The sequence below is a fragment of the Chelmon rostratus genome, chromosome 16 (genome assembly GCF_017976325.1).
Source record: "Chelmon rostratus isolate fCheRos1 chromosome 16, fCheRos1.pri, whole genome shotgun sequence".
In the NCBI taxonomy this organism is placed as follows: domain Eukaryota; kingdom Metazoa; phylum Chordata; class Actinopteri; order Chaetodontiformes; family Chaetodontidae; genus Chelmon; species Chelmon rostratus.
In genome coordinates, this window is record NC_055673.1 from 8,344,161 (window position 1) to 8,362,443 (window position 18,283).

At 40.5% G+C, this 18,283-nt stretch overlaps 1 protein-coding gene across 1 annotated transcript; it reads left to right on the forward strand.

The window, feature by feature from the left end:
* Positions 1-212: 212 nt before the first annotated feature.
* zdhhc3b (zinc finger DHHC-type palmitoyltransferase 3b) lies at positions 213-10,979 on the forward strand. Its single transcript, XM_041955477.1, has 7 exons — positions 213-550; positions 5,462-5,793; positions 6,123-6,247; positions 7,157-7,253; positions 7,522-7,603; positions 7,823-7,953; positions 9,640-10,979. Exons 2-7 carry the CDS (start codon positions 5,491-5,493, stop codon positions 9,796-9,798), a joined length of 897 nt encoding a protein of 298 aa, XP_041811411.1. The 5' UTR covers positions 213-550; positions 5,462-5,490; the 3' UTR covers positions 9,799-10,979.
* Positions 10,980-18,283: the final 7,304 nt, after the last annotated feature.

Sequence of the window (18,283 nt, forward strand, 5' to 3'; positions counted from 1 at the left end):
TTGGGATATGCACGGAAAACTCCAGATTCATATTTCAGTATTTCAGAGAGACGAATTAATTAAACTATCCTCATATGGAAGCTGGCGTTTGTCTCACATCATAATTTGACTGATTGGACCTGGGAGAAAGTGCTGCCTGATAGACTCAGCACAGGGCGAAACGCCCAAACATCACGGGAGAGAGTATCGGACTTCCTGGTTCAGCTCTACGTTCTGTTGTCCCACTGCCAGCAACGCTTTCTGGATCTAAAAGAGAAGGAAGCTCCGAAGTAGTTGGGCAACCCCCTGTTTTAAGGCTTGGTCCGCCGCGGTAGTTAGCATACGAACGGGCGGATTAACCCCTCGTCGAAACCGAGGCGGCTGTAAAAGCGGGAGCCGAGCCGCGGAGCTGTGGAGAAAAGCTGTCCGCAGATCAGTGAGGTTAGCCGGGCTTGTGCTAACAGACGCAGCGGCGGAGGAGACGCTTGTTTAGGCAGCTTTTAACTTCCAGCGCCTCGAAAACACGCAAGGACCTCAAGAAACTTTTGCCGACAAGACAGGAGACTGCGAGGTATGTTGTTAGAAAACTAGCGTCAGTGTTACGCTTGAAGTTGAATGTAAGGCACATTGTGTGATTTATCAGCTGTCAACTAAAGGAAATTCAGATATCTTGCCCCAGATTGCAGAGTTACTTCCTGGTCGGTGTAAGTGTTTTAGCGGTCTCTGGAAGTGTATTAATTATAGCCCTACAATGCCATACTAACTGTCTAGGCACTGCCAATCTTTAAGTTATGGTAAGGTGAACAGGCCCCCTGATTCAGAGGCACTTCAGAGATTTTAATATCCTAGATCTAGATCCTAGATTTTAATATCCTAGACCTTGACTGTTAAGTTTCCCAACATTTTTAGCTCGTCTTCATCCTCCACTGAAACAAGGTCAAAGGTCAAAAAGAGCATCCATGTGTTCATTCTAGTGCTACTTTGGAACTGAAATAATTAGAGTCAAACATCTCGCAAGGTAAAGCCTCAGATGTTTTATTCAGAGCCACATTTGAGTTAGAAGTGAATGAAGTTTGGAGACCAGAACCGCCTCTCTGACAGGATGCTCCTGTGGTGGTCTGCTGGTCTGAGAGTTGGCGTCTGTGCTGATAGTGGATTCACCAGTTGATCCATCCATAGCATCGACTCTGATGATCCATCATTTCAGTCATTTCTCAAGCAGAAAACACCAAACATTCACAGGTTACGGCCACCTTTATCATCGCTATGTCTTAAGTCTACAAAGTTTTGCTTTCCGCGTTGCCAATTGAGATTATTGATCAAGTGAAATCATAATATATTGATGATCAACTCAGCAGGGGGTGAAATGTATCTGCGACTGAGACTGGGATCATCCTTTCATGTGTGCGGCACGTGGACATAAACATAGAATTAAATTGAATAGATCACTGATACCTGATCAGTATCAGTTTGATGAATCTGGCATTTTCACATACTGTATCTAATGTTACAGTGGTGGCATTTCAGTTTGGCAAACAGTACGACAACTCTTAACAACGCTGGGGCTGTTCTGTCATGTGTTTCTGTTACAATCAAGTCAGTCAAGTCTATAGCATCATTCTCCAGTTTTTAGGGTCATCAAAGCTTCTTTGTCTCTGATAGACTGAAATGTTTAAAGCAGTCTACATAACAATTACTTTACCAGCCGCCTGTATCGTCACCACTGATACTGACACACACACACACACACACACACACACATACACACACACACACACACAGGACAAGTTTTTCTTGAACTGGGCAGCTCCCACCAGCTGAGTCTGATCTATACTGGCAAACGGGCACATGAATTAATGACAGTTAGCTGGATCAGTAAAACAAAACCTGTTTAGCACATGTTGTTTTTTGCCACTTTTCTTACATTTTGATTGATCAGAGGATGCGATCATTTTCACATTGGGATTGTAACCTCACTAAAGTTGTGCTTCACATTATAATTGTCCCCATTTGGCTACAAGAAATGAGTTAATACCCCTCGTAAGGTGTTATATTAAGGGATTTCTGTTACTGAGCAGTATGTGTATTTTGTAGGTTGTCATGGTTGACCTAATTTCACCTACAATATACTGTTAGGTAGTTTTATTCTTTAACAAAGCATTACATATAATTTTTTTTTTTAAGATTTTAATTTGCATAGTCTCTACAAACTATACTGCTGACACCAATAATTTAAAGCAAGCATGTGTATTTGTATAGAGCATGTTTAAATACACAAAGGCCCTTTAAAATGCTTTTTTAAAGCATCATAAATTAAGAACGTAGATATTAGATAAAGAAAGATGTTGAGTTTCAGTTCAGTCAGCTGTAGTGAATAGCCTGGATTTAAAAGTGGCAACTAAATGCAGCTTCTCCAGGTTTAGTTTGAACTCTGAGAGCAGTTAGCACAATGCTAATAGACAACCTGAGAGGGTGATTATGGTGGAAGACAGCAAGAGATGTTTTCTGGTCCTAAAACATTCACAGATCTACAGATCAGCACCAGTAATTTAAACTTATTTTTCATTTAGTCGTTATTTTCACTATTCACTGACACATTGACAGCTACACTGGTGCAGAGATCTGAGAGCTGGTCGAATGTAGTCAGCTGTGTTTTATACAACTTTCCATTATGAATGAGCTGAAGTTGAAGTTTTTTGTAGTGATGTAAAAGTATAAAGAAGCATAAAAGGGAAATTGTATTAATTAATTAATTTATTTATTTACAGTATCTGTGCAGATATACATACTTTTGCTGTTTAGTGCCACTGGTGCTGAGGCAGATGGTACAATAACCCCAGGCTTCTCGAGAAAGTGAGAGCTGAACGTACACCAGACCTCCAGCGTGGCCTCCCGGAGCGCCCAGCTCCTGCTGTGTGATGACAAGTGTGGTGAAAAGGGTCAAGGGGCTGCGCAGCAGGGTTTGGGTCAGTCATACAGTATTTTAGAAAGGTCATTCCAAGCAGGAAGTGCATTTTTAACAAGACAACGCCCCCGACTCTGTTTTCAGAGTTTGTTTGCAGGCAAGTTTGCAGTCACACAGGTGGATTAGTTCCGGTTGTTGGGAACTAACCCCCGTAGACGTTCACTGCTGCCATCAATGATCTCAGGCTGGGAGTGCTACCTGAACCTGACTACCTCCAGTTTTCATTTCAAGACCTGTTGAGTGGCGCTCATTGTGCAATTCTTGGCAGGGTTTTATCATCCCTATCGTTTCCGTATTTGTTTTTCCTATTGTAAAGCAAAAAAGGTTAGTTTTCAAGTGACCGCTATATCGTTGTAGAAGGCAAGTGTACAAAAGCTGTGTGTTGTATTCTGTACTCTCAATGGTTTAGAAGAGAGTTGAAACAAAGATCACCTCCAGCAACATCATAAACAGATCTCATGAGTCCTGTAGCTCTGTGGGGCTGCATTTAAGCACAACAATGCTTGAGCATAATTCTAACATAAGCATATTAACTCGCTCGCAATGACAATGCTAACATGCTGATGTTTAGCAGGTGTAAAGTGTACCATATCACTGTCTTAGTTGAGCGTGTTTCCATGTTAACAGTAGCTAATTAGCACTAAGTACAGCTGAGGCTGATGGAAGTGTCATTAGTTTTGCAGGCATTTGCTCACAAACCAAAGTATCTGACTAATTATAACTTTGATCTGGTGGTGGTGCTGGAGAACAAGTTCAGAAATCACCAAAGTTATTATAATTCATCCTGAGTATGTAGCAGCGTTTGGTACCATTCTCTATGTCCTGGAAGATTTCCAAAAAAAAAAACAAAAAAAATGTGATTTCCAGATAACAAAAAACTCTGGTGTGTAGCAAATTTTATGGCGATCCATCTGTTCAAATGTCACCTCATTGTGGTGCTAGAGTAAAAGTTATAGGATCACCAAAGTCAGTAAGATTCATCCTCTGGGGGCCATGAATGTCTAGACAAAATGTCATTGTAATCCATCAAATTGTTGTTGAGATGAAAGTGTTGGAGCACCAGACTGAGGTTGTCGTCCATGCAGCTAGCATGGCTTAAAAGGTTCAAAGTAAACTCTTCAGTCATTGTTATGCTGCCATGCTGTCATTTATTCCACAACAGAAAATTAAACTCACAGGCTGAGATGAGGTGAAAGAAAAGCGTTTGGATCGGTGGTAACACAGGAGGGTGCATGTCTTCAGCAGGTTGATCTTGAGGGAATTGGAAGCATACGAAGGCGGGAAAGATGCTTGATCTGAACTTTTGCCATAATGGACCATGAGATGTCTTAGTTTAACCCAGAGATGGCGTTGATTAATTCTTCATCCCAAACATGCCGTTGGAACGCCATATCGTATCATTCTGATTAAAGTGCTGTCCTCTGGGGAAGCATGTTTAACTGCCAGGATCATTGGCTAAGCCCTAATTAATACGGACATAAAATAAGATTAGGCTATCGCTCGGTTAAGCCTAATGGATAGATTGAATCCTCAGGAACGACCAAGCAATTTGATTTTACTCGTTATAAGCTTAGGTTTTAGTGAGGAGCTCCAGCCACCCTCTGGGCATAAGGTGATATATTCCACTCTGTGTTATCTGCATATTACAGTGAGGCCTATTTTTGGTTTTCTGACATTTTGTCCCCTTTGAAGTCGCATCATCTCTGTCTGCCCACACTCAGACCTGCTCAATGGCTTATTCATGAGCCTCGAATCCAAACAGAGCTGGACACACAGTCAGTGCGGGTCAGGATAAATGTGTAGGCTGTGTTGAAGTGTTGTTTCGAGTTTCTGAATCCAACAGCAGTCTCTTCTTTTTGCCGTGAGAGGAGCCTGTTGGGATTGGACCAGTCAGCGCTTGTTCCTCCTTCAGTTAATGCTTCCTCTCGAGTATTGTCCTCAACTTCATTTGCTGATTCACTGTCTTATTAGTTCCTATCTCTGTTTATATTCCTCAAGGATGTAGAGAACCTATTAGATGGCTTACAGAGTCTTAATTATTGTGGGAAGGAACTCTCACACTTATGTTGCTGTAATGGGGACAGGAAACTTACGATCAGTTGATTGGTTGATTGACAGGAAATTACTGTGCAGTTATTTTAATATTTGACTGATTGACAAACGTTCTCCTGTTCCAGCTTCTCAAATGTTTGCATTTTTTCTTTGTCTGACATGATAATAAATCTATAATTTTGTGGTTTTGGTTTGGAGGTCAGAAAAAACAGTTGTTTTGAAAGCGTCACCTCAGACTGCGGGAAAACATTTTATAGACCAAACGACTGATCCAGAAAGTAATCAGAGGATTAATTGATAGTGAGAATAAATGTCAGTTGCAGCCCTATGCTAACACCTTCCCTTATCAAGATGCCGTCACTCCAGATCCCGCACCTAATTCTCTAATTCCCTTCTTCTTTCATTTTCGGCCCATCTCTCTGCTCCCCCTCTTCCTCTCCATCTGCCTCTCATCACTCCTCACAGTATGCGGCCGGAGCCACGGACGCTGTAGGATGAAGAGCCCGGCGCACCGCACCAGGGACATCGAGCGGCAAGCCGGCTACCTGAGGCCCGAGCACTGCGCCCCTCCCCCGCCCCGCTCCGGCTCTGACACCATGTGGTTCATCCGCGACGGCTGCGGCATCGTGTGCGGCGTCATCACCTGGTTCCTGGTCTTCTACGCCGAGTTTGTGGTGGTGTTCGTCATGCTGCTGCCTGCCAAGAACGTTCTCTACAGCCTTTTCAACGGGGTGATCTTCAACGGACTCGCTTTCCTCGCCCTCGCCTCTCACGCCAAGGCGATGTGCACAGACCCGGTCAGTCAGACTTTGAATAGCAGATTGGTTACTGGACCAAAGGAAAAAATGAATCATTTATAGGCTGTAATCAATGTTTATTAACCCATGAAGGGTTAGACATACAGACATATGCACAGACAGACAAATACAAGCAAAACAGCTGTTGAGTGTTTAATCCAAATCATACATTTTTCTTCAATTTGTTTGCTGTGTGTGTAAATTTCCATCATTAAAGAACTCGCAGCCAAATTAACGACTCAGAAACGCTGTAAAAAAAATCCGCAGTGAGAGAAGCTACAACTGAATTCCTCACCACCGCATCTCTCCCTCCTCTCTCTCTCTCTCAGGGAGCCGTGCCTAAAGGGAACGCTACCAAAGAATTCATAGAGAGCCTGCAGCTCAAGCCAGGACAGGTGGTGTACAAGTGTCCCAAATGCTGCAGCATCAAGCCCGACAGAGCTCACCACTGCAGGTACAGCACTCCGCGTGAGTGTGTAGATTATAGGAAAGATTACAGTTCCCACTGCAGACTCTGCAACTTTTAAAGATGTGGGTCTGGGCGGGGAGAGTGTGCTGCTGAAGTCTGCACCTTACAGAGCAAAGTCCTGATGAGTCTATCGCTGGGGGACTCCTCTGCTCATCTGTGTTTGTTCCTGCACCGGTTCTCCTGCTCCCCCCGTGTGGCTGTAGAGTAGCTGTGAAGCATTTCCCTGCAGGCTCTGCAGCCTGACAATAAGGAGTTCCCTCTGTGGCTGCTCATCCCTGGGATCTCCAGGCGTGAAAAGCACAAAAACACTGCAGAGTAATTGAATTGTAAAGCCAGTGAGTCACTCGGCCTCAGAGGCAAGAATGGGTGTGAGTCTGAATGAAACAGATTTATTCTTTGCTGACTATTATTAGTCATCCTTGTGGGTGGTGCAGATGATACAGTGCGATGATACACTTGTCTCCATTGACCCATAAGAGTAATATCTTACACACAGGGTGGCTGCTTTTAAATGTGTATTTGCCTCAGAAAGTTGGTAAACAAAGCACACGGACAGACTGGGTAAGACTTCCTGCTTCATCAGATGATAGAGTGTGAGTTGCCAGACCTTGCTTGAGTTTTCACAGCGGCAGTTCTGCGAGATAAATAACCCGTCACACACACTCTACACACACTGACAGACACAGTCCAGCCTCCATGACTGAGAGCGGTCTGTTACAGTCTCTCACATCAGTCAGTGTCAACATGTGAGTGAATTAAGCTGCTGAAGGAGCACTGAGAGTTAGTTTGTGTCATTTTGTGTTTTGATTTACTCTGGCAATAGCTAAATATACCTCAACGTAGCCTCCATATTTTCCGTCCTCATTATATGTGTGTGTGTGTGTGTGTCCTCAGTGTGTGCAAACGCTGCATCAAAAAGATGGACCACCACTGTCCCTGGGTGAACAACTGCGTCGGAGAGAACAACCAGAAATACTTTGTGCTCTTCACGGTGAGTCTTTAAACTCAGATTCAATATATTTACTGTAGAAATCTTGCAAAGCTTATTTGAATATATTCAGTGTGGAATATAGTTATAATAATAATAATAATAATAATATTATAAGAATAAGGCATCAAATCACAGCATAAAATAATAAGATATAGGTAAAAATAGATTCCATAAAATGCAGAAAATCAAGTAAAATGCAACTTTTTAAAAGAAGTCTTGACACTAAATCTATGCTTCATTTACTCTTTTATTTAATTTTTTTCCACAGATGTATATTGCACTAATATCCTTCCATGCGTTAATCTTGGTGGCCTTCCATTTTGTTTTCTGCATTGAAGAAGACTGGACAAGTAAGTAATAAACTGGTGCAGGGGCTGTACTTTTGTGAAAATATGGCTGATTATACCCCCAAGAGACTGCTTTCTTAAAAATGATAATAGAAAGCTTTGTATATTTTTTCCTTCATTATTAATTTGCTTATCTCTCGTTAGAGCTGACCATATTGTTCGTGTACCCGGCATTAACTAATGTGACAAATCTTTCTCTCTCTGCTCTTCCTCCCTCTCCAGAGTGCAGTAACTTCTCCCCACCAGCCACTGTCATCCTCCTCATCATCCTCTGCTTTGAGGGCCTCCTCTTCCTCATCTTCACTGCCGTCATGTTTGGGACTCAGGTCCACTCCATCTGTACCGATGAGACGGTGAGTGAAAGCAGCAGTGACGTCACCCCTGCATCTTTCCACCTCCTCCACGCAGACTTTCAGTTGCACCACGGGTTGGGTTTAGGCAGTCGGGAGGGGGAGAGAAGAGGGGAAATTGTCTTTTAATTTGGAGAATTGGCGTCCGAGCCTCCGGCAGCCACTCTCCACCCAGCTGAAGTGCCTTTGAGCAAGTCGCTAAATCCTACCAGCTGTTTGGAAAATGAGCTGCGCTGGCTCTGACCTTCCCTGCAGGCTGCTGCAACGTTCACTCCACCTTACAAAAGACATTTCCTCACCGAAACAGCGGTCAGGCTCATTTGTATTTGTATCCACTGTATTTATACATTTTCAGCCTAAAATTAGTTGGAAGTAGTTGTTGCATCAAAAGCATTTTAATATTTTAGCCCAATAATCAGAGAATTGAGGAGTGAGCTCTTGCATCACTTACAAGCACCTTCATGATTAAGAAGCATGTGAATTTAGCATTGGTTTAATGTAATATATTTTAAAAAAGCAGCCAATGGACTCCAGCAAACATTTGAAGCTAACAAAGTTAGAGTAATAGTTTATTTCATTACATTTGTTTGGCAGACACTCGGTCCAAAACAACTTATAATAAGTGCATTCAACCTCTCTTGCAGCAAAAGAGGTGATTATATTACCTCGGAGACATTGAGTCCAAAGGCTGAGATAATATTGGACATATTGTGCCACAAGATCCTGCACTTTATCGTTATTTTAGAAATGACGGAGAGGTTATTTGGCATTATGCACAAGTCTGGCCTCAAGTTGTTCACACCATTGAAACAGAGATGTTAGGTTGCATTAGCAGTAACAGCATCAGCGATAAACAGTGATATCACTGAGATAAAGTTACAGACTTGTTTTGTGCTTGTGAATAGAATCTGCCATTAAACACATATAGAAAGATAATTATTCTGAATTTAAATACATTTGATGGCTGTTGCTGGAAAAAAGCTGATAAGAAATAGCATCTAAACCGAGGTCTGAATTCCTGAAAATCAACCATAAATCTCTCCTACTTAACTTCCTGTCATCTCTCTATGCTCTACTCATTAATAAAATCATAAAATCAAACAAAAAAGTCGATCATAATAATATAACGAGGAACACCAGACACACTGCAGGGTCAGTTTAACCGACAACACAATGTGTGTGTACTTCTAAAGTTCGTATAGTAGCTCTAGACTTCCTAAAATAAGTCATAAATTCATACTGTCTGTTGTTCACTAAGTCAGAGCGCAGATGTAAATAGGAGCAGTTAATTCACTTACAGCCTCCAGGCAGGTAGAGATTAGTGCATTTTCTCATAATGTATGTGCTCAAACCACCCACGACGGTGACTCACAGTGTAATATTCACGACAAAGATCATCTATTTCAGTCACTTTCAATCTAATATGGCTTACAGTACTCTACCCTGCTGGTGCATCTTCATGTGTCTGTGTGTATGTGTGCTGTTCTTAGACATGAGAGTGAGTCACCTAACCCTGATTAAGACCTCCGAGAGACAAACAAAAGGATGCAAAACATGTTTAATTTTTAATCCCTTGCTCCGCTTATTTTCCGCTGGTGCTTTAAACTTTAAATACGCAGCTGTATGTTCAGACATACATCAGCTTTGAGACTCACATCTTCTCCTGTTTGTTACATCTTGCGCCTGCAGGGTATCGAACAGCTCAAGAAGGAGGAGAGAAGATGGGCCAAGAAGTCAAAGTGGATGAATATGAAGGTGGTGTTTGGCCATCCGTTCTCTATAGCCTGGCTGAACCCGTTTGCAGCGCCCGACCACGGCAAGGCAGATGTGTACCAGTACATAGTGTGAGAGCTGGAAACCTGAGCTCTGCTGCTGTGGACTTAGACTGATCAATCCTGGCCTGCCCCCCCTATTGGCTGGACCTCCATGAGCATGAACTCCTCTTCACCACTTCCACATTTCTTTCGTTTATGAATATTTCATTGATATTTCAGGGTGTTCTGCTGTGAGCTATTACATTTGTCAGAGTATGTTTCTTTTTTAACTGCTTGCCACCTTCTTTTCATGTCATTGTTTCCCTCTTGGTGCTGACTGAGATTAATGAGGTGTAGCTGTACAAAGAAAAAGAGCTGAGCGAGGGAAAAAGAAAACATCTCAAAACTAAGCAGCAGCGACAACTTGACAAGAAGCACTTGATGAGAGTCGGCGAAACCACACCGAGAGACCGAGTTCTGCCTTCTCCACTGTCAAATTTCCTGCAGTGTGTCTGATCATTTCCTGCTTCCAAGACAAAACAATGTGAATTCGAAAGTGAAGTCCAGAATGTTGTCGCTCTAAGCGGCCTGGGTGCCAAGATGGTTTCTGTCTTCCTGTAAACACTGCTGTGATCCTGTCGCTTCTTCATTTGCTGTATTTCTGTCGTTGCAACAGTATTCTGCTGAGCTCTGCGGATGACTCGCCTTAGAACAGTGCATTAGTGAACGGTGGCATCTGCTTTTTTTTTTAAGACAGTTGTGTTATTTTGCCTTAATGTGACAGTCAGGGTGAGACAGGATCACATTGGTTAAGTACTCTTTTAAATGAGTTTGTTGTACCCTTATTTGGTGCCAGATCACTGTGAAGGACAAAGGTAGCCTCACAGTGGCCAGTCGAAGTTATAATCCTTAAGATTTCAGTCCTGCTTGATTCGGCAAAAGCCGTGGTTTCCGTGGTAACAGCAAGTGGGATTTCGATCCGACAGCAAACGCTCGATGAGCAGCTACTTTGTCGGAAATACAGCAGAAGAGCAGCTGTTGAATTTGTTAACAGTGCGGCCGAACGAACTGTTGCTTTAATAAATGGGTCCATATTTTAGCCGTTTTCCATCACATTTTTCCAGCAACGTGCAGTTTCACCCACCACCTTTATCTGAATATTACAACCCTGATTTCCAAAAAAGTTAGGACGCTGTGTAGAACATAAATAAAACAGAATATGATCATTTGCTAATTGTTATTGACGTACACTCAATTGAAAACAGTACAAAGACAATATATTTAATGCTTGACCTCATCAACTTCATTGATTTTTGTAAATATCTGCTTATTATGAATTTGATGCAACAACAAGTTTCAAACAAGTTGGAACAGGAGCAACAACAGAAAGTTGTGGAACGCTCCAAAAACACCTGTTTGGATCATTCCACAGGTAAACAGGTTGATTGGTAACAGTTGATAGTATCATGATTGGGTATGAAATGAGCATCCTGGAAAGGCTCAGTGGTTCTCAGAGGATGGAGCGAGGTTCACCTCTTTGTGAACACATGATTGGATAAAGGATGATACTAATAAACTATGCTACACTTTGAAAAATCATTGTCTGCAAACACATTTTGTTTGCAAATGATTACATTTTTATGTTTCACACAGTGTCCCAGCTTCAGGGTTGTACACGTTACCTAAACCTTAACTTACTCAAAATCTAATCTTAACTCAAGTCTCAACCTTCAAACAGTCTTGTGTCAGTACCATCATAACTTTACATTAATGCACCTTCCATCCACTACCCTGATGTGAACATTAGGAGTCGGATGCGTCAGGATAAACACTTGGTGGCGCTAATTCTTCCGCCAGCTGCCATTAAACCAGACGAGGACGATGCAAATAGATAATGTAAATTTCAATTCTCGCTTTCCAGTTGGGAGTTTTTAATGTGCAATTTGAAAATGCGCACAAAAACACATGAATGGAAATCACAGAGTGAGGCTGATGTCAGTGGGATGTAGTTAAAAGTGCAGTATTACATGCTTACCTCATTTCCTGTCAAGGGATTTTAGCATAGCTTGAAAATGGCTCCACCACTAACAAAGAAAACCACTACATAGGGGGATAATAATTTGTTTACACTGAATGGGTGTCGCTAAAAAATTGCAGACCACACAGAGTATCAAAAAAGGGGTCTGAATTCATGAAAATCTTAAGGATTATAATTTAAAATCTAACACTTGACACTTGTTTCTTGGCTTGTACAATATTGTAAGTGACACATCAGTTTAGGTAGTTCCTGAAGTCCACCAGGTAGTTTGACCAGCATCCTTTTGATCATTTGATGTGTTAAATCTAGCCGACCTCTTTGCATGAAAACCATTTACATCGCAGTCACCAGCTCAGATGGACAGTCAGGGAATAAAGCAATACACATTGCTCTCCGAATGCACTGACCCTAAGTGTAATTCACTCGCTCTCAATTGATGGAATTTGCCCGTGGATAATCCAGTTTGTCATAGATTGTAGCTGTGAGCCTGACTGAAGTGGAAAAAAGCCTTACAGGATAAAACGCTCGCTGAGGCCTGAAAGACCCTGGTGGAATTGCACATTTCAATTGTCACAGCTGTGGACAGCACTGGGCCACCCAGTGTGAAGAGATGAGTGTTGATTTCACCTCCGGTGATGGGAATCTGATGCAGAGAGGAAATAGGCCACATCAAAGCATTTAACACTAAAAATGCCTTTGCCCAAATGTGTTGGAAAGCCTTACTGTACTTTGAAAACATGCTTTATGGGTGATGAAAGGATGTATTTGAACATACATGTTGCCAAATTGACTGCTTAATGAAGGAAAGCGATGAAGTGACCATTTCAGGAGACGAGCAGAGGCAGTCAAGAGTGACATTTTCTTAGGCTTTTAAAAAACACTGGAGGTTTTAAAACACGTACAAAGCATTGACGTCATATGGAGATGCATCAGTTGCGATCCAGTTTACACATACAGCACCAGCTTCCTTTTTTTTTTTTTTTAAATTGTCCATTATGTTCTTAGTGGTCAGATATGAAAACCACTTGTAATACTGTGGACCACATGATGTTTTTTTTCTTTTTGATTGTGGTATTTGTTTCAAGGGGAATGAAATAAAACTATATATATATATATATATATATATATACACTACCGTTCAAAAGTTTGGGGTCACCCAGACAATTTTGTGTTTTCCATGAAAAGTCACACTGTTATTTCCCACCATGAGTTGTACAATGAATAGAAAATATAAGACATTGACAAGGTTAGAAATAATGATTTGTATTTGAAATAATATTTTTTTCCCTCAAACTTTGCTTTCGTCAAAGAATCCTCCATTTGCAGCAATTACAGCATTGCAGACGTTTGGCATTCTAGCTGTTAATGTGTTGAGGTAATTTAGAGAAATTTCACCCCACGCTTCTAGAAGCCCCTCCCTCAAGTTGGATTGGCTGGATGGGCACTTCTTGCGTACCATACGGTCAAGCTGCTCCCACAACAGCTCAATGGGGTTTAGATCTGGTGACTGCGCTGGCCACTCCATTACAGATAGAATACCAGCTGCCTGCTTCTTCTCTCAATAGTTCTTGCACAATTTGGAGGTGTGCTTTGGGTCATTGCCCTGTTTTAGGATGAAATTAGCTCCAATCAAGCATTGTCCACAGGGTATGGCATGGCGTTGCAAAATGCAGTGATAGCCTTCCTTATTCAAAATCCCTTTTACCCTGAACCAATCCCCCACCTTACCAGCACCAAAGCAACCCCAGACCATCACGTTACCCCCAACATGCTTGACAGATGGCGTCAGGCACTCTTCCAGCATCTTTTCAGTTGTTCTGCGTCTCACAAATGTTCTTCTTGGTGATCCAAACAACTGTGTGAACCAAACTTCGATTCGTCCGTCCAAACACTTTTTTTCCAATCTTCCTCTGTCCCATGTCTGTGTTCTTTTGCCCATATTAATCTTTTTCTTTTATTGGCCAGTCCAGATATGGCTTTTTCTTTGCCACTCTGCCCTGAAGGCCGGCATCCTGGAGTCGCCTCTTCACTGTAGATGTTGACACTGGCATTTTGCGGGTACTATTTAATGAAGCTGCCAGTTGAGGACCTGGGAGGTGTCTATTTCTCAAACTAGAGACTCTAATGTACTCGTCTTCTTGCTCAGTTGTGCAGCGGGGCCTCCCACTTCTCTTTCTACTCTGTTTAGAGCCTGTTTGTGTTGTTCTCTGAAGGGAGTAGTACACACCGTTGTAGGAAATCTTCAGTTTCTTGGCAATGTGACACAGCATTGGGTTAAGTTAATATTTTCGCAGGTAAGGTTTTACTTTGTGAGAAATTCTTGTAATTAACATACTCTTACAAAAATCTGACAGCAAAAATTTCCAAGCAGTTACCATTAAACTATATGACAGAAATATACAACAAACTATTCTAGAGTCAGTTTCAGATTTTTGCCATTGATAGTCTTTGTAGTTCTACCCGTCATTTGAAAACATCTCTAAAATGTGGAAAAATCTAACTTTCACCTCTAAAAAAAACAAAAACATAAATGCATTTGAATTTCTTCATTTTAAATAGTTGCTTTCTTTTTTAATCACAAGTGCAGATTTTTTGTGGGAAAAGACAGAACAATTATTCAAATTGACATTAATTTTATGGATAATTTATCGACTTTTATTTTGGCGGTTGGGTCCTCTGTTGGAAAAATTTAGAAACTCAATTTTTAATTCAAGCATAGGGAGAAAAAAGGGAGCATATCTGAAATGTAGACAAAACAACATTCAGTTCTCACTGTAAAACCATCACTGTAGAAAAAAATGATAAAACTGGCAGCAAAAGTTTTGAAGTAATTACCATTAAAAACTGTAAAATTCTAATTTCCAATAAATTATTCTCCAATATAAAACCTCTAAATTATATTTTTGCTCTTTATACTCTAATGAAATGAAGGAAAATCTAACTCTAAATCCTACAACAAAGAAAATACCTTTTGAATTTGATTATTTGAACTTAAATAATTGTTGTTTTTTATAGTACACTTTTGTTATAACGTGTCAAAGTACATATTTCTTAAGGTAAAAACTAAGTAAATTGATTTAAATGTGCATTCACATACACTCTTTTAACACAGGAATGGCAAACTATTTGCACATTTGATACTACAGTTTTAGCATGTAGAATTATGAACATACTCCTCATTGCAGAAGCACAGTCTTATTCACAGTAAAAGCAATATCCATACACAGTAAAAAAAAAAAAAAGGCAGATTTGTGTTGTGTATCTTGGTCGTTTTACAGCCTAACTTTAGTAGAGTTAGTTTTTAATGATTAGAAAATATCTCTAAAATATGACAAAATCAAACTTTTACCCTGTACAAAACATAGAATATCTTCCGTTTGAATTTCTCTCGTTTCACTGATTGCTGTCTTTGACAGACACGTAGATAAATTGGATAATTGCATGAAATTAAAGTATATTATTATATAGAGTATAAAGTATATGAGTTGAAAGTACGTGGTAATTTAAAGTACAGTTTTCTTGAGGTAAAAAAAAGTTTTATGGATTTTTTATTCACCAAGTCTAATAGTTAAATTTTAATTCTTTCTTTGAGAGAAGTTTGATCACTGAAACTATCATGTCAAACAATAATAGTTAAAAAAACAATATATTCAAGTACAAGACATCTGAAAAGACTTCAAACTGATTTATGTTTGTCTTCTATTTTTAAAAGACGTATTTAAAGGAACCGATCCTGTGGTGCATAAAGCTCTCTGTATAAGTAGATGGAGGCTCAAGGCTGTCATTACATGCAACACCATTAACCACAGTGAGTGTGATCATCATTAGAGGACACTGAGCTAAATGAGTAAAAAGTTCCTGTTTGCTGCAGGAAAACACAGACCTTCACATCCACTTGAACATGCGCATCAGATTTGGCTTGTTATTCACGTCTAATTCAACTCATCCGGACGCAGAGCGGCGAAAGAAGCTTTTCTGCCGTGGAGACGTACTTAACATCCTGCCACAGCCAACAATATCTGAGCGAAGCAGACGAGAATCTTGTTTGTCAGATGAGATGTTTATTTAATAATTCAACAGTGTTTCTTCTCTCAGTGGAGATGGCAATTTACACATCCTTTTAAGTGTCTCCTATTAACAGAATATATTTACACTTTTACAAATGTTTGTTTCACATAATCTGTAAGACACATTATGAACGGCTTATATCAGAGCAAACAGAGTCTCTCCCTCTAATCACGCTGTCTTGGCTCGTTTTAAAGTTAAACTTAATGTTAAACTGTACAGCTGCAGCTGCAGATTAGAGTGACCAATATGCACAGACTTTTTGATTTTTTGGTTAGAGTACCAAGAAACACAAGAAGTCCTGATATATGTATTTTTTTGCACTGCAGCTTATGAACTCGTCAGTGTGACAGACACCTTGTCAGGCCATGATTGTATTTCAGTGCTCTTTTTTAATCTCTCTGTACAAGCACATCTACAGTTTATGTGTGTGTTATAAATAGATCACACTCAGGGCCATGCCGCTGTCACAGAGCTATAAATGTGGCTACAGCAAAGCTCTGACTGGTTATATTACAGTGAGAGTGGGTTCACAGGTAGGTGGTTTACCCTCATGTCATGCCGTTAACTGGAGAAAAGCCAGGCACCAAAAAAAAAAAAAAAAAATCTTCAGAATCAAAAGCAGGGAGTGCAGATAGTAAAGGTGCGCTAAAGGAATAGTTCAACATTTTGGGGAAAACGATAATTCACTTTCTTGCTGAGAGTTAGGCAAGGGGATTAATACCACTCTCATGTCTGTATGTAAATATGAAGCTACGACCAGCAGCCACTTAGCTTAGCTTAGCATAAAGGCTTGAAAAAGGGGGAAACAGCTAGCCTGGCTCTGTCCAAGGGTGATAAAATCTGCCAACCAGCACCTCTGAAGTTAACTGATTAACAAGTTAGATGTCGTCATCATATTACATGTCTGATTTGTAACAAAAATGTAAGTGTAAAAACGTCAAGTTGTGGTTTTATGGGGGGGTAATGTGTTGGGTTATTTCTTGGCCAATCACTGTTGGTTGCTACAACTGCTCCAAGCCAAGAAATAATCCATCACATAAACATCAATAAAACCACAACTTGACATTTCTCTCATACCTGTCCAGTAAATGTTTAACAGTTATCTTATCTTAGCATGAAGACTGGAAACAAGCAGAAACAGCTAGCCTGGATCTGTTTAAAGTTAACAGAATTCACCTACTAGCACCTCTAAAGCTTACTAATGAACATTACAGTGACAACATCTAGGAAGTCACTAGTCCTGGCCAACACATACTCTAACACATAAACCATTTTGTAAACCCACAAATTGTTATTTTTACACCTCAGTTTTTGTACAGTTTAAACAACTGAGATCAATTTTTATTAGTGAGCTTTAGAGATGCAAGTAGGTGGAGTTTGTTACCTTTGGGCAGACCCAGGCTAGCTGTTACCCCATGTCTTCAGTCTTTATGCTAAGCTAAAATAACTACTAGCTTCAGTTTTCTATTAATCGGACAGACATGAGACTGGTATGAATTTTTTATCTGACAGTCAGCAAAAGAAAGGTTGACTTATTCATTTAAGTCTCTTCCTTCCTTCACATCTCATCTGTTAGCTCATGAGCTGTGCTGTTAATAAAAAGGTTTCCCAAAAATAACATAAAGCTATTGTTTAAATTGGATTAAACATATGAAAACAACATATAACAAGATAATAAGTGAGCTTTAGAGGTGCTGGTAAGCAAATTTTGTACATTTGAACAGAGCCAAGCTAGCTGTTTCCCTCTTTCTACCCTTTATGCTATGCTAAGCTAACCAGCTGCTAGCTCCAGCAGCATGTTTACTAACATGAGAGTGGTATCAATCCTCTCATGTAACTCTTGATAACAAAGCAAATGAACGTAATTAGCCCAAAATATGTAACTATTTTTTTAATGCAAACACCCAGGATCCCCAAACGTGGAGGCACAAACAGCTAAATTCACTTCTGATGTCGCTGCCTGTGTGCGGCTGTGAGCGATCGCTGCTGCAAAATCCTGCATGGTGAATACAGCCCTGCCATGAAACATCACTCAGCCGGCATTTCGCATAAAAGCTGTATAATCACATTGTCACTGCAGTCACATTAATAGGGATGCATGGAAATCACATGATACAAAACCTGCACAGCAGCGGTTGGAAGGACATTTGACATATTTGTGCATTGCTGCTGTGGTATATTACAGACAGGTATTATAGCTACCATTATGCATTTATATTATGATATGTATCTGAACAGCAAAGTGTGATCTTAAAACATTGTTCAATAAAGCAACCTTTGATGTCATGTTCAGGCAAATCCCTGTGTACTACAGTATGCTTACTTATCTGATTTATGGTGATATAAATGTCCCTCTAGTAGCATATATTGCCATTTTCTATGCTCAATAATTAATGCTCAAAGCTCCCCCGTTGTTACACACATCACAGTGTTATGACATTAAAAGGAAGTATAATGTTATTGCACTCTTGCT